This window comes from Nothoprocta perdicaria, unplaced genomic scaffold (assembly GCF_003342845.1).
Source record: "Nothoprocta perdicaria isolate Ctin4 unplaced genomic scaffold, notPer1 scaffold_11, whole genome shotgun sequence".
In the NCBI taxonomy this organism is placed as follows: domain Eukaryota; kingdom Metazoa; phylum Chordata; class Aves; order Tinamiformes; family Tinamidae; genus Nothoprocta; species Nothoprocta perdicaria.
In genome coordinates, this window is record NW_020454205.1 from 2983810 (window position 1) to 3010714 (window position 26905).

Sequence of the window (26905 nt, forward strand, 5' to 3'; positions counted from 1 at the left end):
GAGAGGCAGGGCCAGCAGCACAAAGGGCCAGGGCAGCAAGGGCAGCCAGGCCCGGCGGGCAGCGGAGCCAGCGGCAGCTCCGGCACGGGCTGCGGGACGGCAGCGGGTGACCAACTGCACAGGGAATTCAAAACAGAAGCAGAGCTGGGCTGCCCCTCTGGAGAGGGGACGTGGAGCTGTATTTACCCATGAGGATATAGCAGAGTTCTGCCTCGGAGCACAAGAAAGGTATTACCTGAGGAACAACAGAGATGAAACCCCGGCGAGCTCAAACCCTGTCCTGGCCTGTGTTCCCACAGCTACGCTGAACCTGAGCCTGGTCATACAGCTTGACCTCTTGGAGACATCTAGGAGAATCTAAGAGTTACTTAAGGAACATCAAGATGGGAAATCACAGAAATCGGGTATGAACAGAGGTGTTGGGCAACAGTAAGAAACAGGTGTAGGAAAGCATTTATTATATATGCCAGGTAGGTCATGAGATGTAAAGAATAGAGCTGGCACAATTTACTTCTAATGTAAATTGGCTTTAAGGAAGGTTTTTTGTTTTKTTTTTTTTAATCTGAAAGATGATTTCTCCAGCTAAATGCTTTAGACAGAAGGAGGGTTTGGCCAGTAAAGATATTAATTTTCTCTCAGTAGACAGCAAAAACGATTGCTGCAATAATGTTATGATAATAACGTTTACTTGAGAAGATGCAAAAACAATTTTTCTCAACAGACGCTAYGTTCCTGATCACTGACACCTGAAGTCACTGTGTGGAGTGTTTACACAAGCAGAGAGAAACTTCTAACCAGAAAAAGCAAAGAGCTCTCACCCCAAGACACTCACAACCGTGAAGTTTAAAAGCATGCATTATATTTTAACAAGATGAATGAGAGGCTCTGATGGGAAGAAGAGTTATAGCTCTGCAACAGGAGCATTTGGGATGCAGCTACTTGCAAAAGTAATTGGGCTGATTTTACCTCGCACTTTTGGTAGGAGGTAAATCCTGCAGGATTTGTGACTCATCACAGAACAGTTTGTGCCAATCAGGATTCATGATTTTGTGTTCTCCATGTAAACAAAATATCTTAGCAACTGTCTTCACTAGAGCTTTTCAGTACGACAGTCATTTACATAGCTGATAAAAATGTATTTTTTCAATGTACATTTTCAGTGATCTAAATAAGGATTTACATAAATACATAGGCTGAAACTGCACACAAAAGAAAATGGAAAAACGGCTGACATGGTTTCCTTACATTTGTTCAATGTTTTGTTATTCCAAACTTCACAGGCTAGCATCTACTAGGAAACACATTTAGATTTGGAAGGATTAAAGGAAAGGTACTGAGCTCGCTTCCTTTTTTGTAGCTCCTTTTGAAGAGCCCTTTCCCGTCGGGAAGCTGCATGCACTGTCACCTCCGGGCACAACGTGGTCCAGGCAGCTGCTCCGAGCCGGCTCCGCTGTGCAAAGGGCCCCGCCAGGACCGGCCGACGGCTCCACTGTCAGGGAAGAATGAACAAACACTCACAGAGAGGGAACGGGGCAGGTCAGGAAACACACTTCTCCAGAAAGCATACTGTGAACTAGAGACTATTGCACATTTCAACATGACACAAGGAAAATAAAAGTTCAAAAGAGAATACATTTTAACATAGAAATATACACACTAGCTTGTGCACAGAAATCAAAACATGGTTACAAGACACCACTGCAGTCAAACCTGTCTTATAGTCTGCTTATGATCTTAGTGACCTTAACAAACTGGTCCAAACTGATTATCAGCAATACTTTTTTTGTTACTTTTTTTTTTAAAAAAATATTTTGCGACCACATTTTTGATACACATATATATATTCTGTGGTCAAAACAGACAGACTTAACTTTAGCGATACTAAATAAAAGTGCAAAAACATCCAAAAAATAAAACAAAATAAAAAAATATGGAAGCATAAGCTAAAAATTTTCTGCATAGCTGAAATCTATTTAAAGCGAGTCCTTGGTAGGGGGCTGCTGACAGGAGGAGAAAGCAGTTTTTTCAAATGTCTTCTGCACATCTGGTTTCAAATAATGCAAAAAAAAGGTCATTGCTGGGCTTGGAGCGCRTTTCACAGGCAGTTCACTCCTGTGTCCTTGGACACCATGGTGGTGGCGGCGCCTCCTTCCGCGAGGTACACGGCGGTGCTGGACTTGGGCTGGGCTCCCCGCTCCCGCCCGTTGTTGTTGACCTCGCAGGGCAGCGGCTCCGTGGAGATGACCCACGTGGACGGACGCCACCGCTTGAGCGAGTAGGGAGTTTTCACACGTTTCTTGATCTTGTCTCCTGAGCCCGATTTGCCCTCCTGCGAGGAGTCACCTACCGAAGAGGAGAACAAAACACAACCAAATGGAAAAGAGCACTGTGAGATCACGCTGGGGATACAGCAGCGTTCACGGCTCTTGCCCGGCGAATACACGAGCGACATCTTTTCAAAATAAGCTAAGTGTGTCAGAGACGGGAACACCAACTAACTGCCCAGAGTAGGTGCCAGGAAACAAAGGCTCACACRCTGTTCTCTGTCAACAGCCACCTCAGTGAAGTGGTTCGTGTTACCTGGAATGGGCACTGGCATCGAACAGCAGAAACAGCCGCTGCCTTTGAGTAGGTTTCGCAATCACAATATCTTATATTGCCTGTAATGGGAGGCACAGAAAAACGGGGCTACTACAGGATGGCAGAGGCTCATTTTTAATGGTGTAATTAAATAACAGAGCCCCTAAATAATCCCGCTTCACCTGGCACAGCGATTCCTTCACACAMAGGGCCTGGCGAAAGGCTTAGGCCTTCAACTGGGGGCATAATGGTCCACTCCCTGATTTTTGTAGTCCAACCCTTTCACTTATATAACCTTCAAAAACTTTTTCTTCTCCTTTAATTTCCTCTTTAATTAAAGCTACTGAAATAACATTTTTCTCCTTATTCAGTAAAATTTCATAGAATGCCGAAGGTTGGAAGGGACCTCAGAGGTCATCGAGTCCAACCCCCCTGCTCACRCAGGGTCACCTAGAGCACGTGGCACAGGGCTGCATCCAAGCGGGTTTTAAAGATCTCCAAAGAAGGAGACTCCACAACCTCTCTGGGCAGCCTGTTCCAGTGCTTTGTCACCCAACTCCCATCAACTCCCATCGCCACATTACCAAAAGAATTAAGGTTTCCTACTTAAAAGGAAACCTTGAAAAGCCTGAACAATATTCAACTGCTGAATATTCAACTGCATTTCCTGTAGGATCCGGTCTGGTTTGCTTCCAAAGCCTGCGCTTCCACGCACGTAAGGCCTGGCACACCAGGCAATCCCACCAGCAATTATGGTCTCTTATCTAAGCATGGTCAAAGGTGGGCAAGGACCTTTCAGAGACTGCGGTGCSCTCTGGAAACGCTCCCTCCCCAAGGACGCGTCGGCAGCGGCTCCACCAGGCGCAGGGACAAGAGACATCTCAGAGGATGTCAGGTCCTGCCTACTGAAGGCCGGAGAGCCCTGACAGCCTCTTCCACCTTCGCCTGTAGAGCGCTAAGGCAGCTATTCTGACGGTGACTATTAAGACTGATTCCTTCTCTAAGTGCTTTGATTAATTTTTGATACGCACATGGTAAATTGATGAGAGTGCTGCAATTACTGGAGCCCAGAATGCCTCAGTGTCTATCTATGCTGGAATAATACAGTGCAATCTGTCACTTTAAATAATGAAATGTGTGAGCAGTTATTTTAATAAATTATTTTAATCAATGCATCTTACAGATGACTACTCCTAAGAAAATGAGGCAAAGTAGGGAAAAATAAGCCGCTGAAAGAAAAACTAGGAGGCTATTTCGGCATACTTGGCAGCTGCCCAGGCCGCTGCCTTGCAGGGAGCAGTGCCAGCAGACGGGAGCGCGTGTCTAGGGCCAGAGCAGGTGGGTGAGCATGGGACGGCGTCCCAGGCACGGGGCAGGAAGAGCGGCCTCACGTTCTAAAGGTGACAGAGACAGAARGCAGCCCTCAACTGAGAAGACTGACATTGCCTTGGTGGAAATTAAACTTACACGGGATTCAGTAGGCATGCTCTGAGGAGGGAAGGGGATACAGGAGTAGATAAAAGTAGTTAGTCTTTGAGTAAAAAACGGTCAGAGCAGGTGCTGACGCCCTGCCGGCACTTACACTGCACACTACTGCTATCCAAACTGCTGGCGGCCGACAGATCCAGTGAGTTGGGCCTCTGTGCTCTTCTAGGCTGGCTCTGCCCGGGGTTTCTTGCTACGCTCTGGACGCCGAGCGCAGCCGCGTCTTGCGCCGGGCCCGGATTGCTGTTGTTGTTGTTGGCATTCGTTCGGCCRTTATCCAGCGGACGCTCCCTCCTGTCCACCAAGCGGTCCAGGACGCCCTCGTCGTGGCCAACCTGCTGCTCCCGCCTCAACAGGGGCTCGTGCTCGTCGGGGCTCGAGTTGATATTCAGCCGACTATCCTCCCCGCTGAACTGGTTCTGAAGCATCTCCTGGGCCCTCTGCGCGACGGAGCTGCTCGTCTGGCCCGAGGGCACCGTCCCGTTCGCGTAGGGGGCCGTGCCAGCGTGAGAGTTCAGGCCGTGGCTTCTGCCAGCCACGCCGTTCATGGTGACTGTCACCACGTGAGGCTCGGCCGCGTTGATCGTGTTCATCTTGGCCACTCCCGTTTCCACTTGCTTCAAGTTTGATTTGTGCTTGCCACCGAACTTTAACCGTGGCTCCTTCGTCGAATTTTTAGCGTTTAAAGGAAGGGTAGTCGGCCTCTTCGGAAGGTTTTGTTGCTTGGGGAGAGGATAGACCTGAGCAGATGGGACATCAGGAATCAAACACGCTTGACCATTGCCAGTTTGCGTGAAGTCCTGCTGCCCTGTCACCTCCACAGCGAGTTTTATGAGTGGGTAGAGCAAGCTGGAACTCGTGCTGCTGAGTGGATCTGGCCCGCTAAACTGCTTGAGGGAATGCTCCATCAGGTTCTCATCAGAGCTCTCCTTCAGGTTCTTGTCCACTTCCTTTGGATCCAGTTTGTTGGTCTCCAGGTCCTCCTCCGTTAGCTGCAGACAAACCGGGGTGGGCCCCCCCGGCTGCATGACGTTTGCAGGGTGCAAGTTGGTTTCATCTGAGTAAGGCATCTCCGATATGGTGGTCATGCCAGTGCTGGGCGTGAGGCCGGTGGTGTTGGTGGTGGTGGTGTTGGTGGACAAGCTGGTGACGCTGGTCTCGGGGCTGGGGATGCGAGCCTGGGCTTGCTGCCGCTCGTAGTTAATGGAGTTTCTGTTCTTCTCCCCCGAAGTCAGCGGCGTCGTGGACATTGAATGCTCAGAGGAAATGTTCTTCACTATGCTGTCCGTGTGGTGCATGGAGTCCTCGATGTAGGAGGAAGAGGAGTAATCTGGATATGGCCTTATCTTGGACACACGCCTGTGATGCGAGAGATTCCTTTAAGGRAAAATAAGGGATATTAAGACCACATACGTAATTATCACCTTACTTTATAAAGCTTCTYAATTAAGAAAGCTGAATGTCTTTCCGTTTCTTTTCATGCGTAATCTAGGGACAGATACAGTTCAAACTGAGATCTTTCTGTAATTTCCTAGAAAAATTTTGGGCAGGAGAAAATTGTTTTAGTAGGATAGAAATTTTTATCATGAGTGCTATTTATACACTTAAATCAGAGATTATTAATCTTTTATTTGCCCAAAACACTGTCTTAGCAGATCACTGCTAAGGCACTAGAGTCTAGCACTGCAGAGAAGTGAAACTGCAGGAGAACTTGAAACCACAAGAACTCTACAGGATAGAGAAAGTGATCCTAGGAAAGGTCTCAAGGTTCCAAACTCTGAAAATCCATCATTTTCATAATTTAAGTGTGCCRTGTTTTGAACAAAATTTCTTAATAACAAGACTTACTGCCTTGTACAAAATATTCCTCTTCTCTCAAATCCAGATCTCTGGTATATGCTAAGTATTAGTGTCAGTTGAGCTAATTTTCCTTCTCTCTAGATAACTTATGAACAGAGAGCGGAACGTGCAGCCTCTCTCCTGCTGGGGTCAGAMTAACAGCAGCTGAAACGTTGGCCTTGTGGTTCTTCAACTGAAAAGCTGCAGGGCTGAGACCTGGTGACTTCCTGAACTAGTATCTCCTGAACATGTGCAGCTGTTACTAGCTAAGTTTGAAATAGAAGTTTTACACATCATACAGCAAGAGACTTTAACAACTGTTCCAGATGACCTCCTGTCTGCCTGCGTAAGCCTGCTTGTTCAGTCAGAAAGCCCCTCTGGGATAAGTCCAGTTTCCCTACAAGGCGAATTCTGGGGATGTTCCCATCTCCGAACTCCTCATGTAAAATGGAGCAGGCAGCATCGCTTTACCGTTACCAACACACCGGGGCAGACCAGCTCACAGCGCTACCGTCCCGCTAGGAGCTGCCTGCTGGAGCCAGCCGCGCTGCACCCGCCCGGCTCACGCGAACGGGGGCTTTGCTTCTCACCGCTCGTTTTGCATGGCAGTTGACATGGGGTTGACCGTCGGGCTAACCGACTTGTTCCTCTCCCAGATCATCATGAGCTCTGCCATCCTCTCCTCAGCGCACTGCGCTGTCAGCCGCGCTTCAGCATCTTGATCCCAACAGTCTTCAATGGTCTCTTTGAGTGACCTCACAGCCTGCCGAGGAAAAAACAATGTCTTGCATTATTTCCCCTTTGCATCGGGCTTCTAATTTACTGTCTCATGACAACATTCCGTACACATGGAAACGGTTCCAAGGTGACAAATGTGAGATACACAACATAATGTAATTCACAGCCAGTTTATCCTAGTAATAGCAATATGCAGGATTAACACCATCATGTCACACACACAAGGTGGGAAGATCATTATTTAGGAAAATACCCTCGTGGATGCGTGTGTGGCCACCCCGCCACACACAGGGGGTCGATGACACTCTGGGAAGGCCATGGTTGCCCGACGCTCCGCGTGGCGGGCGCTCCTGTCTTGCCCACACGCAGCCCTGCTCCTGTCGTGGCCCCTTCTTCTCCCGTGCGCTGTGGTTGCACCAAGCGCCTCTCAAACCTCAGTGCACTTGTCTGCACTGCGGGAACACAACTGCTGCCCTCGCCTTCCACGTGCGGAAACACGGACCCTTTCCCACACTGTGCGTGCCTGCTGCAGTCAGGGCTAGAGCTCAACACCCCCACATGGTTTCCAGCCACATGGTCGGACACCTGGAGCAGAGAGCCCTGGGGCTACGAGAGCCCTGAGCACTTCCACTGCAGTGCACCCCAAGTGTCCCCAAGGGCCAGACATTCATCGTCCCACCGCGGCTCAGCGGCCCACGGCGGGACACCAGCTGCCAGGACGTGCCGCGTTGTCCTGGCTCCAGCCTCTGCACTGGCAGCCGGGGCGCTCAGAAGGGGACAGATCCGCCCGGCTCCCCTGTGCCGGGACAGCCAGGAGCAGCTTTCACCCCTGCGCTGGTGCCAAGGCTAGGAGCTGGGTCCCGGCTCCGGTTCTCTCCGGTTCCGTGCTGCTCCCCACAGCATTTCCCCCGGGATCAGCCCTAGCTCGCAGAGGGTGGAGCGGGTTGGTCACCTGTATCCATGACACGACTACTTCATCCCCCTGCTCTCTGAGCACTGCTGCACATCCATCCTTAGAGCACTACATTCTTTTTAAAATATTATTTTGGATTTTTGCCAAAACGCTACGGACAACACACAGAACTGTTACGCAGCTTAAATACGGGGATCACTCTAGCTCAGTGTCTAATCACACTGGAGGCCACAACCCGTCGGAGCACAATAAACGTTTCAAGTGCAAGTCGCAGAGCAAAACCTTCTTGAACTGCTCTAGTTGTGACCGTCTTCACCAACAGCTGTCGAGCCGGGTTCTCCCAGCCCTGTGTCTGCCAGCGCGGCTGCAGCTACAGCAGCAGCTGCTTGAATTCCTGCATTTTGGGTGTGGACTTCTTTAGGATTGGCTGGCCAAAGCTGCGCAATAAAAGAGGCTCTCCGTGAAGCTTTCAACTCGGTTAAAACATGTTTTATAACAGCACTAACACTGGAGGCTACGCTCCTCTCTGAAAATGGTTTCATACATATTTACAAGTACCAGCACAGATGAGGCCTCAGGCTCCCCATTATCTGCACAGCAGCTACAAACCTATCGACTAGTAAAGGCTCTGAAGGTTGATGGCCATAATTTCAGAGGAGGAGTAACTAGAAGAATCCCTTTAACTTGTAATCAGGCTATTTCAGCCTAGATGACGTAGCAGGTCCCAGCCAGTGCTGTGTCCGTCTGCTTCGGGCTCCGCTTGCAGGGGAGGCGCGAAGGCCGCAGGGCYGGGGCGGCACCCGGCGCTCGCTGCGAGGGAAGCGGCGCCGCCGACCTGCAGGAACCTGCCGGCCTGTGGGCAGGGCGCTCGCCCTGCCTCGGCTAATTCCAAACAAACACGGGGCGCCGGCAGCTTTGGAAATAGAGCTTGCACATCAAATGAAGCCAGGCAAAAGGCCTGATGCAGTTAGAATACTACTCTTGCTGGAAATTACAGGCTCTGCAGATCCTGAGGAATAGACATCTTCAGGAAGTTCACGGTAATGTTGATGAAATTTCATTTTTGGAGGAGTATAATCACATTTTTGCAAACTAACGTAGGTAGTTTATAGAATTAATGTAGACTAATGTAGTCCAACAAAGGACTGAAAATACCTTTGTTTTTCTCATTGGCTTTAGAGAGGAYATGTGGGCACTTTATGCATAGTACTACAGACACTATGTGCAAATTAAAACAAGTGAACTTCAACCTATCACACTTCAAAATCTCATAAAAATCACAGTGTTTTTCCTTAAAAGAAACACATTTCACTGGCTTTTTAAAACCAAGTTCAATACTTAAGAAGTCCGGACAGAAACAGCTCACCGTCCTTAAATACCAACAAAAATTACATGAAAAAATATCCTAAAGATTTGCTTTTAGGAAAGGAGAGCACCTTATAGCTGGCTAACCCCGTGTTTCTTTGTAAACATTCTATCTCACCAGGCTGTTTTCTTTCCAGGCTTCTGGGAATTTTGGTCTTTGCTTCTCCCTAGACACCAAGACTTGCATATCTTCAAAAGTGGGATGGTTTCCAACTTCTGTCTGGAACGCCATCTGGTACTCTGGCACAGATTCCCCTGGTAGCAAAAGAGAGGAAAAAAACCCCACAGCTTAAAAAATAAATATATAAAGCAAAAAGCAGAACAAGGGGTATGGGGTGATTGAAGGCAAGAACGAAGTTGTTGTCTAGCAGGATGTTCTCCATTTTCTCCAAAGCCTGGCCTCATAAAGGAAGCTGAATTAAGTGTTGGTTAGGAGCCTCTCTAAGGACAGYGTCCTAAAGCCTTGCTGGTTGAGTGGCACATTGAGAATAGCTTGGAAGCTGAAGATGACACCTAATTTTCTGGAACACTGCAGACCAAAAATACACACATGCTTCATCTGGGAGGAGACCCAAAGCCTTTCCAAGACCCAGCAGGTAAGACACAGCTGTGTGACAGCAGAGGGATACAGCATGTCAGACTACTAACTCCTCAGGTTACATCTCAGGGACAAAAGGGTCATTATGGCACTTTCTCATGTATCAATCTTTCCCCCTTTAATTCCTCCTGTTTTATGCTGCAGATGTGGATTTCCCTGCATTTTCAATGTCACTAACATGAACTCTGGCCGCTGATGACGGTGCTCAGCTCACATGATCACGAGGCTGAGAAGCCATCGAGTCCGTTATTTCCTGCTGACAACACTACTTTGAACACTAGATGGCACTGACCTAATGGTGAAAAGCAATTGTGAAAATCACTTCCTTTCTATGAAGGATTCACTTTTATGAAGGATTCGCTTGGGCAGGGATTAACTTTGGTTGATGATACTGTTTCCTACTAGTACTTTCTTTCCTGCTTCTTTCGTTTACCTGGGAAGAGGTCTGTGCATCTCATAAATATCTCCCAGTAGATGAGCCCCAGCGCRTACATATCCACTTGCTTCAAGGCAGACTCACAGTCCCGCAGGTTCACTGCTCCCTCCAGCACTTCTGGGGCCATATAGCGGATCGTACCAACCTGGAAAAATGTAAAATCAAAGTTTCAAATCAGGAAGCAAATCCTTCATGGTGTTTGGTTTATTACAGTTTTTATTTATACCCAGCTTCATGTTTTCTACACTTCACCAGAAAACGCCGTTCTCTTCTAATCAATGTCCTCAGCTTCCAGACTCTTTATCAGTTGTCTAGCCATAATAAAACCCTTTCTGTGCTTTGTCACATATTGCTTGCACCTAAAYAAAATAATAAATTTGCCCCTTACACAATGTCCTCACATATACGTTCTGAATATAGCAGAAATGKTTTTTTTTGTTTTTGTTTCCTGAAATTACCCATCCTATGTGAAAGCACATACCATAGGAGGGGAGGCCGCAGCTGAACAAGGCATTTGTTCTCTTTAACCCCGGACTGTTGGCCTGGCTCTCTCCTACCTCTTCCAGGTTTACAGGTTATTGGAAGCACTAAATGAGCCCATGCTCATTTCCCCTGGGGAATGGGCAGAGTTGAGCTCTCCTTCCCCACTCCTTGCAGGACAGGTCACAGCACCGCTCTGCGTTCTCAGCCTCGTATCCTTTCCTTCAGCGAGGGGGKACAGGGCAAGGGCTCCTCTGGGCTGGGAAGCATCCCCGAAACTCTTCTTCTCTAAGGGAAGCTGTTAGAACTGGGCAACACATTCTCTGAATGAAATGTAAAAGATKGCATGCTAAGAGCAGAAAGAAGACAGATACGCTGATGCGTTCTGGGACTTAACTTCATTTACAGTAGTCTCACTGAAGTTTAGTACCTATATTTAGACATATACAAACATAAACCAACAAAGCAGCCCTCTCTGAATCACAGCATCATAAAAACACAAGCCCCAAAACTTCTTTCTGTCCAGGTACCTATTTGCACTCCTGAGGGCTGTTTTTCCCATCTGCTGTTAAAAATCATAAAATCTTGCAAATTCTATAGCCTTCCTTGGCAATCTATTGCAGAGCTTCACTGCCCTGGCACAGGCCAGAAAGATTTCTTCATATATAACCTAATTTTTCCCTTCTGCAACGTAATCCCATTATCTCTTGTCCTATCCACAGTAAATATGAACAGTTTATTCCTTCTCTTTGTGGCAGCTGTTTACATATTTGAAGCCTTGGCTCTGTCTTTACTACACTAGACTAAACAACCCTAATTCTTTCAATCTTTTCTTCTAGGTCACATTTTCAAGCACCTCCTTTGATTCTATTCTGGTTCCTTCTCAGTTGGTCTGTGTCTTTCGCATGCTTTCGTTCCCCCAGGTGCACCCATTTCACATCCAGGAAATTACAGATGACATCTACAGAAACAGTCACAAAACATGGAATGCAATATGGCACCATTTAGGGGAAAAACGAGAAAAAAAAGAAAAAAAGGAAAATAAAAAGACTTTCCAAAGAGAAGAATGTTTGGACTTAATATCTTCAGTACAAGAGCGAAGGAATTTGTATCCTCGGCACTGCAACCAATTCCTGATGCAGAGTGCTTCAGTGTGCCAGAACAGCAGCTCTGTCACCTTTCAATAATGCTGGATTTGCATTCAAGTTTTTTGACATAAGAACCGGTCTCACCCTTTTCAAGGCTTCAGTCACTTCTCCCCATCTTGCAGCAATCCGCCCTCCCAACAGGAATTGTRCCACCTTGCGACCACAGCGACGAGCAAGCATCCACCTTACTTCCACTCTCATTTTTCCCATTTTTCTCCCTTTGCAGAGCAGCTGATCTATATGGGCACTTACCTCGCTAATGGCCGCGTTGTCTTCCTCGCCGGGGCGCACCAGCCTGTTCCCAGTGAGCTTCATGGAGAGCCCAAAGTCACTGATGACGCACGTGCCGTCGTTCTTCACCAGCACGTTGCGGCTGTTCAGGTCACGGTGGGATATGGCAGGTTTGTAATGGTCTGTTTGGACATGGGAAAGGGCTCGTTATTTGAGCAGCTGCACCGTTTGGCAAAATAAGAGACCCTTGTTGTGTCTGCACACTTACTATAAACAGAAAATCAACCTATTCTTTTCAGAAAGCTGACATTTTTGCTTCTTTATGAGCATCACAGTACGCTATGTATAAAAAACTGACTGTATTAATACCATMTATCAGTTTGAGTGTTCACCAACAAGCTGCTTTCACGTCCAGAAGATATTTCAGCATGGAACATCATGCTGAAGTATCATGCAAAATCACAGGAAAAAGTATGTGCTCAAATACAAGCCTGCTGCCACAGCCTGGCCAGCCAGGCCCCGTGTGCTCCCTCACGTGCACAGACCTGTGTCAAAGGAGGCTTTTTACAGCTGTTGACATTGTGATAGTGCCTGGCATGTACTCACAAGATACGCAGTCAATATTATTCCTGAGAGCTTGAACACGCTAACCTTGCAGTGCATTTGACCTCCACAGAAMAATCTCAGTTGTCCTAGTTTAAATGCTTTTTTGATAGAGCTGTTTTGTTTTTGTAAAGTAAACCAGCGAGGACTATAAAGCTGGTTACTGTTCTCAAGAATTTACTCCCTGGGTTCCTTCCTAGTCTTTATAGTCCAGTTTATGGCTCCATCTTCCTTTGGGATGGAAAGGGCAGGCGGTTTCTGGCTGCTAATGGACACACCTGGCTGCACATTGCACAATGAGCACGTTAAGACAAAAGCTGCTGTCTGCATGGCACACAGGAGTGCAACACCGGCTCGCATCAGCCTTGCTCTTTTAACAGGATCTCCAGTTTTCAGTCTGTGCCAGAGATGATGCTTCATACTTGACATATAAAATTGGGGATTTTAATTCAGACTTTAGGACCTTACTGTAGAATTCATGCTACTATGCTAATTATTCCTTTCCTTTCTGCCAGAACACTAATGCTTCAGTACCAGGCCATGTTCTATAGCTTGTTACATCAGAGATCACAGAATATCTGCCACACAATCACAGTTGCTCCTGAATGAAGCAGGCAAGCAGAGATATAAATCCGTGTGGCTACAGCTAGTGCTCTTAAGGCACTGAAAATTCAGCAGTGTCGTTGGTCACTGGAGGAGATGAGGTCCACCCCCTCAGACAGAAATGAAGAGTTGTGACGAAACTAGTGCGGCAGATTAAGCAATTTCTTTTGGTATGTGTGGTTTGCACAAGAGGTTCTGAGCAATCTCTATCTTAATTCACCATTTCTACATGAAATTCACCCTTTCTAGAAGAGGGATGTGGAGCTGCTGGAGAGAGTCCAGCGCAGGGCTCTGAGGATGATGTGTGGCCTGGAACATCTGCCCTGTGAGGAAAGGCTGAGAGAGCTGGGCMTGTTCAGCCTGGAGAAGAGGAGGCTGAGGGGGGACCTGATCAGTGCCTATAAATACCTCAAGGGAGGCAGTGAGGAAGATGGGGCGGCCTCTTTTCAGTGGTGGCCTCTGACAGAACTAGAGGAGACGGCCACAAACTGAAGCACCAAAAGTTCCACAGGAACTGGAACAGGCTGCCCAGGAAGGTTGCGGAATCTGCTYCTGCAGAGATCTTCAAAACCCGCTTGGACACAATCCTGTGCCATGTGCTCTAGGTGACCCTGCGTGTGCAGGGAAGGTTGGACTAGATGACGTCTAAAGGACAACATCTTCCAACCTTAAGGATTCTATGATTCCAGCACCACCAAACGGCAGAGGACGTCAGGATGGTGGCAGAGCACAGTGGACCACGCGGTCTCCCTCCGGCCTTACCTCCGCGGGGCAGCTCCGTGTGCAGGTAGGCCAAGCCCCTCGTAATAGAATGGGCCAAGCGACAAGAGCTCACCCAGTCGCTCGTGTGGAGACTCAGATACTTGCATAAAGAGCCCTAAAACAAAAAACACTGGATTAAAATCTTCAACAACCCAAAATTTTTTAAAAATGCAGTTTCACTTGCTCCTGAAAGATCGAACCCTGCAACCGTGTCTGTGTTTACCCAAGAGTTGTCAACCACAAGCTCAAGCACAAGTTTCACCAGTCTTTAGTACTGTCACTCACTTTGTATGAAGAAGAACAGAAAATGTACTATTTATTGAAAAATAACATGCCTTCCCTCTWTGAGGAATGGTATTAGTCATAATGCAACAGAAAAATGATTATTTTATTTTTTCCTTCAAAGAAACCGTAGCTGAACAACAGAAGAAGAAAGGTAACTGCAGGTTTACCAGCAGTGGGCTTGGAACCAGTAGCAGAAAACCCACYGCCTCTCACTGGCACCTCCCCTGCTCTAATGTAGTTAGTTAGCAAAGTAMAGAACAAAACAAAACAACCTAGACAATTCAAAACAAAAGACTGTCCACATGCATTGAAGAAAAAGGGAAAAGCTGTCACGTTCCCCCTTTCTTGGAAGAAAAGYTTTATGTGAAAATAAGTTTTTGGTAAGTTGGAGAAGACTCTCCAAGAAAAGCAGAGAGAAAGATGCCAGTTATGATGCTGAAATGTTCTAGAAACTCAAACTACCATCTCAAATCAGAATCAGATGCTGCACACTGCAGCGTTCCCTGCAGTTGTTATGTACGTAGCCACCAGCAACAATAGACTCAATAAAGCCCTTATGTATAACGCTTAAGAAGTTCCACCTTCTCTGTAAAAATACAATACCATGTTTATTTATGAGTACAGGCTATCCGCTATTTAAATATGAAACCTTAAAGATACCACAACGTGTAACATTTGCAGCATATTTTTATTAAGAAAACTGAGAATCTGTTCTCAGTTTTCATCTAAGAACTGGCTGCTGACAGTGATTTTCATGCTCTTATTGAAATTCAATATAAATGAAATTCAGGAAAAGTCACAGTCAGGATTTATAGATACATATTTTTAACCGAGATTATTCTTGTCAGTCACGAATTACACATTAAATCAAAGATACTTGTTCCCTTTGATAATGACTTTTGATAAAATTGACAGTTTTGTTTTGACAACTGTAATATTCTACTATATGTTTAACTGATTTTTAATTGTTCTTAAAAGACAGGAACRTCTGCCTGCTGGGGAACAAATGTGTGACTCTCAGGTCTTTTGCAACTACTCTGTGACTTATCCCCACTGCTTATTCACATCCTCCCTGTCAGTGCTGCTACTTCCACTGGCCTGAAGTCGTTTAGATAGTTGCACAGTTCGGATTTTTCTAATCTTATTTATTGGCTGGCTTATTTATTATCGCTGGCTTACTTATTTTAATCTTATTTCTAAAATAAGCCAGCGTGAGGGGGGTTATTTTTGCATCTGTAGTCGGAGCTGAGGTTCTTTGCTACYGCACCTACAGCGCGTGTGTGATCGAGCTTTTCCATGGCCCCTTCTAGGTTCTGCAGYCTCCTCTGGGATGTCTGTCTCTTATAAAATGACACTGCTTTTTCAACTGTGTTTTCAYTTCAAAAAGGTTAAGATACCTAAGATTCAGTTAAGATACTTTTTACATTATCTTCTAGTGTTATGTCGTCATCTGAAATTTTTATCGACATACAGCTATAAGTATATATATTTAACTTTCAGTRCACACATATATCTTGAGCATCTTGAGAGAGGCGATCACTGCTGCTATTTATTACTACTCTGATTATTTTTGCTACTTGATTGAGAAGTTTTTGTCCAGTTGTCTCTGTAACAAATCAAGCTTCTGCCAATCATTTCATACACTGGAGTCAATACAACACAAGCTCATTTAGCTGAGAAAAAACAAAGTAGTAAAGATGATTTAACTGAAAAGATAAAGTCATTTTCTATTAAAAAAACTATGAAATGCAGAAGTATAAAATGAATGCATGCATATTTATGTATTCACACATATACTTGTCATTTTATGATTTTTCATGACAAGCAGTTCACATGAATGTTGTGCATTTTAAACAACTTCTGCTTCAATGCACGTGTGTGTGCACCTGTGCAGAGCTCCCAAGGGGGGTCAGTGAATTTGAGGATGTAAAGGCAAGGAGCTGTGAAAAGGAGCACAAGGAGCATCTGTTGGAAGTAAGACTGCCCGAGACTTCTCCTTTATCATCAGTACCTGATGTAGTAGAATAAGTAGGCTATGTCGCAGAACACTTGAAGAAAGATAACAGGATAAAAAACAAGTGATTTATAGGACAAAATAAATAGCTTGAAAACAATAATAATTTATATGGATAATCRTGACATTACACGAGGCAAAGATAACTACTTTGCAAAAAGAACTAATGAAAAACAGGTGGCAAGTAATAAAGTCTAACCTTTCTATCCAGCTACTCTTAGGAAACTAAACCTATCTTCTTTTGTTGGATGCACTTACGTTGGGGTAATATTCCATCACCAATAAATATTCCATACGCCCATCTGCAGTGAACCTTTCATCTCCCACRATGAAGCGGGCAATGTTGTCATGCTCCATCAGGGGAACTCTGTAGATGTTCCTCTCATTGACGAAGTTCTGGCGATTAGCAAAAGAAAAAACCTTCACAGCAACGGGGCGCTCATCCAGGGAGCCTTTATACACTGCTCCGTATCGTCCCCGGCCAATCAACTGCAAGAAAACAAAAGAAAAGAAAATTATTAGTTCACTAACTAATAAATGAAGACAAAGATCAAAGTTTTCACTCCACAAGGAATATATGCTGACTTCTATGCTGCATTACACTGCACAAAATGGTTAATATTTTGTACTGAAAGCCAGAGGTAAAATACTGTCAGAAGAGCTGTTTCGGAACTGGAAATACTAAGACAGGCCAAATGAGATCTTACTAAACTGATCTACAGTTCAAATATTCAATTAATAAATCATAAATMATCTCTTAAGCAACTTTGTAGGCAGAATGAGCAAAATCTGTGATTTGTCTTGCGCTGACAACTCCCTTACTCAGCTTCTGCCTACCAAATATTTTTGAGCTTTTACATGACCAGCCTTGATTTATGCCCGAGATCACAGGTATTAAACTGAATACTAGATATGTTCTAGGATAGTAATAGTAGTAATACACGCATTTGCAGTGCAGAATAAAGAGCAAAAGAGACACACAGGTCTGTTACGGACAGGAATCGTTCTGTGCTACCCGGGAACCTTCAGTCTAGAGCCCACCCTGTCAGAGCCTTGTCACAGAAAAACCTTTCCCATCTCCCTGGCAACCGAGATGGATAGGCTCCCTGCTCTGACCCTGAACGCAGGGCACAGTCCTAGCTTTGAAAGCTGGAAAAAAATCCCACTTCACGAGGACTTAAGGGTTTAGTCACTTCAAACACTGACACAAGAACCTTGACACGAAATCACAGCGATTTCCTGGACAAACATCTTTTTAAAATACTTACAATTGGAGTAGAAAGGAAAGGATAAAGGAAAGGGAAAGGATAAAGTTATAAATTAACGCCGCTAAAGATGATAAAAACATCTACAGGAAAGCATCATTTGACAGCCAAACTTCTTGCTTCTCCTTCTTTCCACACCAGGCACCCCTTGCAGGGGACTGCAAGGAGGCAGCGAGCCACCTCACGGTGTAAAGACAGAACATACTACACGCACAGACACGAGAAGGCAGACTCAGAGAAAGGCAGCTGGCCCCACAGCGCAGTGTGAGGGCCCAGAGCGGTGCTGCACGTCTGAGAAAGGGCAGCGCAGAGCCTGCACGGGACCTCCAGCAGAGCCCTGTCCAGCCCTGGGCAGCAATAACTGCACCTGGGGATCTGCACAGTTCTGCAGCGTGTGTCGCAGCGGGGGGACGACTTTTCTGTGGCCTGTGTCTCTRGGGATGACTTTGGAGGGGCAAAAGGAAGAAAGGTGCCATCCTCTGCATCCCACTCACAAACACCTCACCCCATTGCTATTGATTCTTGACTAAAAGCTTTTAAAATGCAAGTTCTGCATGCCCCTTGGGGACACGAAATGCTGCAGCCTGAGCTCTGTGGTTGGCCTGTAGCAGCCCTGACGAGAGACAGTACCAGAGGGTGACAAGTGGCACTCRCAAACGCAGGGCCAGGGAAACACTCTGCCCTCACCTGTGGTGCCGTCCGTGCTCCTGCACGTGCCGACCACCGCAGGGCACTGCATTTGTGGAGCCCCCCATGCCAAACACAGAGGGTTCCTCACGCAACACTGAAACACAGCCYCCTTCCCCCAGCACCCAGAGCGCTGCAGAGCACAGTCAAGCTGACACCTGCAGCACTGCTGGCACAAATAGGCAAAGCAACTCAGCAAGTCTGTTTTGCCTTGGGTTTTGTTGCGTTTGATTTGTTTTCCTAACTAAAGCTTCGAAGAAAACATTAGAACATTAAGGATATATTTATTCCTGTAATTCTAATCTGGCAAGCCCTGCGATGGCAGCTGCTACACTCAGTGGTAGGATTGAGAAAGCGAGCTGAACATTTACCTCCAGTAACTTCAGGTTATCGAGATCCAGCGAGGGCTCCGATGTGGCCGCCTCCATCATGTTCATGCTGTGCAAACCCTGCTTGCGGTCTCCTGTAAGGCAGGGGGATGCAGGCAGGTTCAGGGGTTTGCCAAACAACACATGAAAACAGTAAAGCTCACCTGGAATCTGCTGGGAACACTCTTCCTAGGGAAGGGCAGGACAACTAGAAAGGAATCCTGTAAAACCCTCTCGGAGGCAGTAAAAGCAGCAGCGGAGGCACTGGGGSCAGGACGCGAGGGCTATCTGCTGCTTAGGTTATTGAATGTCACTGGCAATAACTGTAAAGTAGAGTCTCAGCAGTCCCAACTGCCTGCGGGGAACGGAGGATTTGTTSAAGAGAAATGGGTCCTCTAGACCCATTTACTAATAAACCTCTCTCGGCTGTTATGAAAGGGATATGTGGCCAGGAAATGCCAGAGAGGAGATGGGGAACACTGCATATTTGCATACAATGGGCACTGGGGTAGAAGTTCTAAGCACAACATTGAGTAAAAGGAATAATATAAAAGGCAGCATCCCCACACAGTACCTGCAAGCATCCGGTATCCAAAGAAGAGCGCCGCAATCAGCACGGCCAGCACGGACACAGACGCGAGGGCAATAACTATAGTCTCATCTCGATGGAAGGAATGAGAAGAATCTGAAAGAAAACAACACCAAGACTCTTTAATCGTAAATTCAAAAGAATCAGGACCCTGTAGCATGGAACAATGAGGGATGCAAACTTTTTCTGAAGTTTTCTTTTTTTAAAGAAACATCATTTTCTTGTATCAAAATTTATACGTCACAATTATCTTCCAGACAGCAAAGAAGTTRTTCATGAAGAAAGAAATGTTAGTGCCCTGAATGCTTAGCCTATTACTTCTCCACATCAGGCTCCAGTTTGCTTCTTTCAGGCATATAAAAATCCAGCAGCTTTAATATGAAAATTTATTACTGTAGATATTCCTCTGATGTCAGAATTCCTGGAATGTGGCATTACAAGACYTCATTTACATTGGCTTTAAAACCAAGTTTGAGAACTATGTTTAAACTTGTTTTATATATTGCTAAAAGTGCTCCTTTAAAGGCTGTAATGAGGCCTAACTATGTTAAAACCACAAAGTATAAAATGCACACAGGGCTTAAACAGTGGGCAAATTTTTAGGTGAAACTGAAATAAAATTTATCTGAAGTCTACACAAGCCGGCTAAATCAGCAATTGCTCTTAAAGGAACTTAAACGTGATTCATCTACTCCAGTTGCCAATGGAGAGGTTTAAGTGAACCAGATAAGAAGAGAAAGCACATTTAAAAGATGACGGCTTCCGTTTTTACCTATCTGTAATGGTAAGAGGAAATAATAAAAAGCTGGTAAAACAATATAGCAGAGGGAGTTCTAGCTGGATGTGTGCAAYGTAACCCATCAACGATAAGAGGCGGCTCCTATCAGATACTCCCCGTAAATCACAGGGAGTTCACAAGAATCACGACAACATCATATGCAAAGAGGCTGCTCACAGACAGAGACATAAATGCCACCATGGCTGGGTTTGGTAAAATAATGCTGGCTCCAGAACAACGACGAGGCGGTTGACACAGAGCACTGCGCTGTGGAATAACGTTTCAGAAAAGTTTAAGAATGAGCACAGATTTTTTTTCTGTGATTCTGTCTACCTGCCTCTATCTGCTTTGCATGATCACTTGTTCTGCTTGTGAGATTACCAACCTTTTTAAATACAGCAAAAAGGCAAGGTCACCTAGGCACAGCTTTAAATCCCTCCAAAGCTTAACAAGAATCCTGCTAAGTTATTATCCCTCGAATCCACAAAAAGTTTCTAACTGGGATATTTCTTCTAACTTGTTCTTTGGCTGCATTTCATCTTTAGCCCTTTAAACGAGCTGCTGATTTGCATTTAATTTAAACACCTAGAAGGAAAACGGGAGCAAAACCAACCTCCAGCTAGAAACAAAGAGGGCCTTGTACAGACGGCGTTTGCTGAGATGAACCTTTCTTCTTACATGCAGTTCTAAGTATAACAACACAGATGAAAGCATACTTACACACATGCACACAGAGATRCATAAAGCTACAGACCCAATATATTGTATATTGCACAGCTGTATGTCTTTACACAGGCGTATACACCCCCATGCACATTTTGCCAAGAATAATATAAAAACGCATGTGAACTAACCCATCGAGAAGCACGTTGGTGTGCACCACTAACCTACGCAAGCCACTTTTTGAGCAGTCCTGTAAAACGGAGGGTATATACGTTTCTTTTTGTGTTTTCTTTCACGAACACGTGGTGCCGAGACGGCCCTCCCTGCCTCCCACGAGGACGCTCCGTCTGGACRTGTTCTTGCCGTGACACTCCCTGGCCTTGGCTCCCGATGCGCAACTGGACTGAGACCGAGTTCATCTGCCACTGCTCTCAGCCCCATTCCCAAACCAGTGGGCTCTGCTTCAAAGGTTATTTTAAAAGGACACGATTATCATACCCACCCCGGAGCTGCGCTCTGTTTTTCCCTATGTCCTAGGCTAGCTGCAAACCCAGTGCTGGAGCTGGCAGAGCCCTCYTCTCCTCACAGCAGGGCACCACGCGCCCCAAACCAGCCAGCTCTGTACAAAGACACGCTGAGCGGGGCTGGCTGCAAACTATAGGGAGCTAATGGTTACAAGGTTGATTACGGAGCCAAATTCCGCCCAAACTTGTATACACAAGATATCAGCAGAGCTTCTGCGAGTTTATGTTACTGCAGCTGACGGCAGAGGTTACGCACCGCCTGCTCTCCCTGCTGCTTAGATATGAGGCTGCAGCTTCTGTTCAGGAGAGATTAAAACCGCCTTCTTGGGCTCCCTGATCTAAAGCAAAATCTACCAAAACATTAAAAGAAAACCCCACAAGCAATAAAAAAGAAAACAGAAAGGCCTGAAACCACCCTGAGAACCAACCTATGCWCCCCCTCAGCTGGGCAAGGAAAGCAAAGCCGCAGCTAACACGACATTTCCAAGGCATCTAGCAGACGCGTCTCTCCAGCTCTCCTTTCCTACAGTGTTGCTGTCACTCCCCCATTTGCACGCCGCCTACCAGCTCCACGCAGCGGCACGTCGCAGCCAACGGCACCAGGAGCCTCTGCTTTTAAAGCACGGCCCACGACGGCAGCGGCAGCAGACGCCCTTCCCAGCGGCTCGCTGAGCTCCCGGGCCATAAGGAGCCTGTCGGCTGCTCCCAGACCCAAGCACAACAGAGCCGGCAGAGGCAGCGGATTTTCCCAAGGGAGCACAGGCAGCTGGAGGGGATTGGAGCATGCGGTGAAGGCCGGAGCTTCTCCKGCCCATGCTCCCTTTGCTCCCTTCAGGCACTTCTATCACACCAGGGATTTCTAAGGCACCTCTGCCATAATATTTTCCAAGAGCTCGTACAATGACTTTGGCAAATTAGTTTTTTAAAATTAAGCTTTCATACTGCCCCACACAGAGGTTTTCTCCTGCTGCCTTCCCAGATGTCCTCCTGAATGACACAGAGCCAAAAACGCTGACAGTGCTGATGACATCACTAGGAATAATATTTTTCCTTCAAATGAACCCTTCCACTATAAACATAAGCTTTTAATATTAATTAATGCAAAAAATATTTTGATCTAGGTCTATGCTCAAGAAACTTCTTCTATTTCTTTGTAATTTAACTCACTAAAATGAAAGACTTTTGTACGCTTCCTGTTTCCATATTTAAAAAATTAGCATTTATGCTCTTACCAAAGAACATTTTGAGCAGTCAAAGGAAACGGGGACAAAAACAGGTTACAATGGCCAATGGCAAGAGCCTGTAAACATTCGAGAATTCCTTCCTTGGAGCCAGAGGAGGATGCAAGCGTCTTCTATCTTCCTTTTCCATCAGCAAATACTCGGAAAGCCGCAGACAGTTCTTCCCTCCGTATTCCCTCCGCCCGAGACAGGAAAGCACAAGTCGCCTCCCCAGCTTGGGTGCTGGGTCAGAGCAAGCACCCGGGTGAGCAGGAGAAGCCATAGGGAATTTCTATGCTCTCCACTTCATAGTTTGAAGGTTGTGGCCTTTAATATTGACAGTGGAAAGCACAGAGTGACTGTGAATGCTTGTGACTAGTGGGAAATTGAGAAGATTTCCACATTACAGAAGCTGAAAACTATCCTGAAGGCTCTCCTGTACCACAAGCCAAATCCTAGACGCTCTGGAGATCCCTGTTGGGATGAGAAATCTTAAAGCCTATGTGAAAATAAAGCTCTGCCTTTGGGTTAAGAACATGCAAGTAAATAAGTCCCGGAGCCACCTACTGATGAAAATAAGAATGAAATGGGGAGCAGCTGCAGCATTCTGTGGGTTAGCGATGTCGGAAAAGGAAGAAACCCACGGGGAAAAACCTGCCTGTGTAATTGAAAGCTGTATCAGGACACAGACACACAGGGAGGCTGCCTTAAAACTCTGCAAGCAACTCTGTTGATTCTTTCTGCTTTAAATGTTTGAACATGAAACATCAGGCTTTGAAATGTGGTTCACACACACAGAAACAACCTAAAATACTTGTAGCCATTTGTACTCTGACAACAGTATTTAGGAAATGGAGGGGGACATATAATCAAAAGCATTTGCATGTAAAACTAACTTTTACCATTAATTTTTAAAAGTAATTTTTACCACCAGATCTCTACATTCAAACTTTTTTTTTTATTATAGTCTCTCTACTTTTAATCTAAACTACTGATAGCTACAGTAGTAAACAAGTCTAGAAAATAATGTATGCGTGTATTTTATGTTGTGAGTTTTGCATGAAAACACGTTTGAGAAATACTGCCATTATTCTACATAACAAAAATCTTTTAGTCTGTTTTAGTTTTAAATAATCAATGTCCCCTCAGAATTTCTGGCAGGAATATGTTGTAGAAACTAAAAGGTCTACCTGCCAAATAGATACAAGAATATTCCTATTTGCTTTTACGGCTGTATCCGCAGGTTTCCAGCAACGCTGGAAGGAAGGAGCAGGGGGAAGAGTCTCCGTCCGCCTTCGCCGCACTCYGGTTGCTGCTGATCCTTCCAGGCAGCTACAGCTGTAGGGCCTGTGATCAAAGCCAGTGAAACTACACAGGGGCCCCAAGCTCTGCCCGGACAGCTTGCGTGAAAAGGGAGCAGAGTCTTAACGCCATCCTGCAAGTATTTCTTTGATGTGATCGATTCAATATGCTCACTGCCAATGTGCCAAAGAAGTTACTTTTCTATTAAGGAATCTAGACGATATTGGGGATGAGATCAGAAGCAGGAGGGAAACCTTATGCTGAAATTATAAACACAGCACAAGATGGAGCTATGAAGTGTGTGGGCAATGTGGCCTTCAGCTGCACATGACTGCAAATATGCTCTGGAAATTATAAAAGTGACTTTTCAAGTATAATTAATTCTTCTTGCTTTTAGAATCATGTATCCTTCACAGTGGCCCAGTTGGACTCACTTTAACTCAGGGATAAGGGCTGAATCTTTTGGAAGAAAATACATTGTTACCAAGTTTTTCCAAGGACTCAGAGATTTCGATTCTAATTCTAAATTGTATTTGCTGACCAGGTGACAGAGGCATGGCCCGGATGACTTAATTCCCAGTTTCTTAATAAAGAAAAAAGAAAAAAGTATTTCAATAGTATTTTTAAAATCTCTATTTTTGCTTCATAGTTTTTTATGAAATTCCACTGAATTCCATCCAAGTAGCAGTAAATTCATCCGTTCAGTCTACGCATGGGTTCTATCACATGTGTCTCACGAATCTTCCCCAAAGGATAAAAGACCTACTCATTCCTTACTGCGCTCGAGCTGTACATTCCAGCCGAACCAAAACACTTAATCAGTTCCTTTTTCAGCTCTGTTCTGGATGGCAATCAGCATTTCAACTGACCGCCCATTGCTTCATTCCTGATTCATTTCCTGATTCGGGGTCCTGCAACAAGAGATTGCAGTCTCCACCACGCTCGGGCAAGGACAAGAATGCCTCCAACAGCAACAAYGCACCCAAAGTGACTCCCATTATTCCAAGTAAATCTCAAGTTCGTTTGGCGGAGGCAAGAAAAGGTGGAAGAAAAACCGAGGCAGAAAACCTGTACTGAGGAAACACATGCTAGGAGTCTGTTAGGTATCAGGGACCAGGTCACCCTTTTGTACACTCRCAAAAGAACCACAGCTGCACCCTGATTTAAACTCCCTTAAACCACATTTTTAGTTAAGTCAGTGCTACAAGGTGGGAATACCCTAAGTTGTTCTCTAGAAATCTCTACAACAAACCCTGGCAGGAGCTACTTCCAGTTTCTGTAAAACTATAGACAGCCGAGAATAACAGAAGTGGGGGGAAACAGCCTTTCTRTAATATCACCTTTCCTAAATGTTTGCAGTTCACCTAAGCTTTCACAGGGTCATGCTCTAAAATGACTATTATCTTAATTCTGTTTTACGAGTCTGTAATTTTGAAATGAGACTGCATCCATCAGTACTTGGCAAATTATTAATAGAAGTAAAAATCGTGTTGACATTTTGTAATAGCATGGAATAGTATAGAACATAAATATCTGCTATTCATCAAAGCAACCACCTTCAATACTGAAACCAAAATTAAGGTCAGAAATATTATTTCACACACGGTTCTTGCAGGTATCCAAATGCAGAGCCTGAGATTAGCCAGGAAACACCTACTAAGARAGACCAAGCGCTGTGCGCTTGGGAAGATGAAAAGCAGTTAATGGGAACAGTGCTTTTGTGGGAGATGARGAGACATTCCTTAATAAAATAGCCCTGACCAGTAACCCTAAGGCAATTTTCTTTTGTAACTAAAAACGGATGTTTTCTCTCTAAACTTCAGAGCAAATCCTTGGTTTCTATTCCAGCCTGCAAGGCTGAGATGAAGCAGAAAGTCTGTATTTATTTCCAACCATTCCATTATTTGAAGGCAAATCTAAACCATCACCAATATTTTACCATCTCACATCCAGCATCATCATATTTGCTTGARCTTATATTCTTATACAAGATCAGAGATACATGTTTTTGTGGCTTGTCCTTAACCACATATTTTCTCCTGCCCTTCTCCACTTACAGGAAGACCAGATTTCTTTACTGATTTTTCACAGCAGAACCAAATTTGGACTTTAAGAAAGCACCAAAGTTCCCTGAAACCTGCAGCAACCTCCCGACCTGGCAGTGCTGCCTCTCCARTCCCCTCTGCTGCTGCAGAAAATGCCTAGACTGCAGCAAGGTTTGGGCTGCAAAAGCTTCCTTCTCCAAGGAAAAGGTGCCTTGGGACACAGCTGGATCTGGGCTCGCTGCCCTCCGGCCACTGGCCGGGGAAGGGGAATCCTCCTGCTTCCCTGCTGCTCGGGGTACCTCTGGCTGCGGTCCGGGGTGTCTGCCTTAGATTTGCCTTTTTGCAGCTTGCTTTGAAAGCCGAAGGCCGCGCTGACGCATGGAATGTAATAAAAATACAGAATGTGTGATCTTCTCCTTGGCAGAGGCCTGGGTTATGCAACCTCTCGCAGCTCCCTCTCTTTGATAACCAGATACAAAGTCATGAATTAGCAGCTTGTCACTTTTGTAAAGAAATAACCCCTGAGCTGGCAAAAACTCAACTCTTCTGCTCTGCCTGCCTTTTTTTCCCCCCCTTTTTTTTTTTCCCCTGTGTCATCAGAAGACTTTGGGCTAATTTTAATACTACTAGATACTCCCTATAACCGAGATATATGCAGAATTATTAGCAATGCAAAAGCATCATCATATTTAGATAATCTTTCTGAAGTTGCCTACAAATAGATAAGCACTTGGTTACTAGAGAGATGAAAAGGAATATCTTGCTTCTACAAGCAAACTGCACTTGAACATGCCTGAGCCGTGCTTGATGCTTATCTGCTGCAAGAAAGTTCGGCCACCCAACCAGACGCTGGGAGCATCGTGTGTATCAAAATAAAATATTCATAAAAATATTGTTTAATAAGAGGCTGTTCACGTTATCCCCTCGCACTGATCTTGGACCAGAGGGTCTTCCTCCTACTGCATCACTTGGTGACACCAGTTTGAACACGATGGCTCTTTGCCAGCATCTGTAAAAACACCAGGCTAAGAACAAGGMGAGTGTTGCAGCACAAAAAGTGAGCACCTCACAGCGCCCCGGGATAGCTGCCTTAAATCCGACAGGCTCCGGAGTTAAGTAGCTCATATGCCTAACATTCCCAGGAATATTGCCGCTCTAAAAATAGCGCCCAAACGTGCCAACAGAGCAAAAAAATGCGCATTTCCATCCGGGTGCGCGACCTCGGCAGCGATTCCTGGGAGAGGAAGGGCGGTTGGGGCGGCGGGAGCGGAGGCCGGAGCTCTCCGCGCCAGCCCGCGCTCCCTCCCGCTCCGCCGGTTTTCCGGCCGGATGTTTGTGCTCCGTGGCGGCGGCGGCCGTGCCGGCTGCGCCCGCGACGCTGCCC

The 26905-nt window shown here is 45.7% G+C and overlaps 1 protein-coding gene across 1 annotated transcript in view; it reads right to left on the reverse strand.

Annotated features, from left to right (window-relative positions):
* Positions 1-259: 259 nt before the first annotated feature.
* The window catches only part of BMPR2 (bone morphogenetic protein receptor type 2), an 80263-nt gene continuing 53617 nt past the window's right edge, over positions 260-26905 (reverse strand). Inside the window, exons 4-13 of the mRNA XM_026049739.1 lie at positions 18975-19085; positions 18404-18495; positions 16339-16569; positions 13782-13896; positions 11835-11995; positions 9952-10099; positions 9039-9175; positions 6495-6667; positions 4163-5442; positions 260-2343 (exon numbers count right to left, since the gene is read on the reverse strand). Of these exons, the coding sequence (XP_025905524.1) occupies positions 2096-2343; positions 4163-5442; positions 6495-6667; positions 9039-9175; positions 9952-10099; positions 11835-11995; positions 13782-13896; positions 16339-16569; positions 18404-18495; positions 18975-19085 (2696 nt within the window). The 3' untranslated portion in view covers positions 260-2095. The remainder of the gene's footprint in view (positions 2344-4162; positions 5443-6494; positions 6668-9038; positions 9176-9951; positions 10100-11834; positions 11996-13781; positions 13897-16338; positions 16570-18403; positions 18496-18974; positions 19086-26905) is intronic.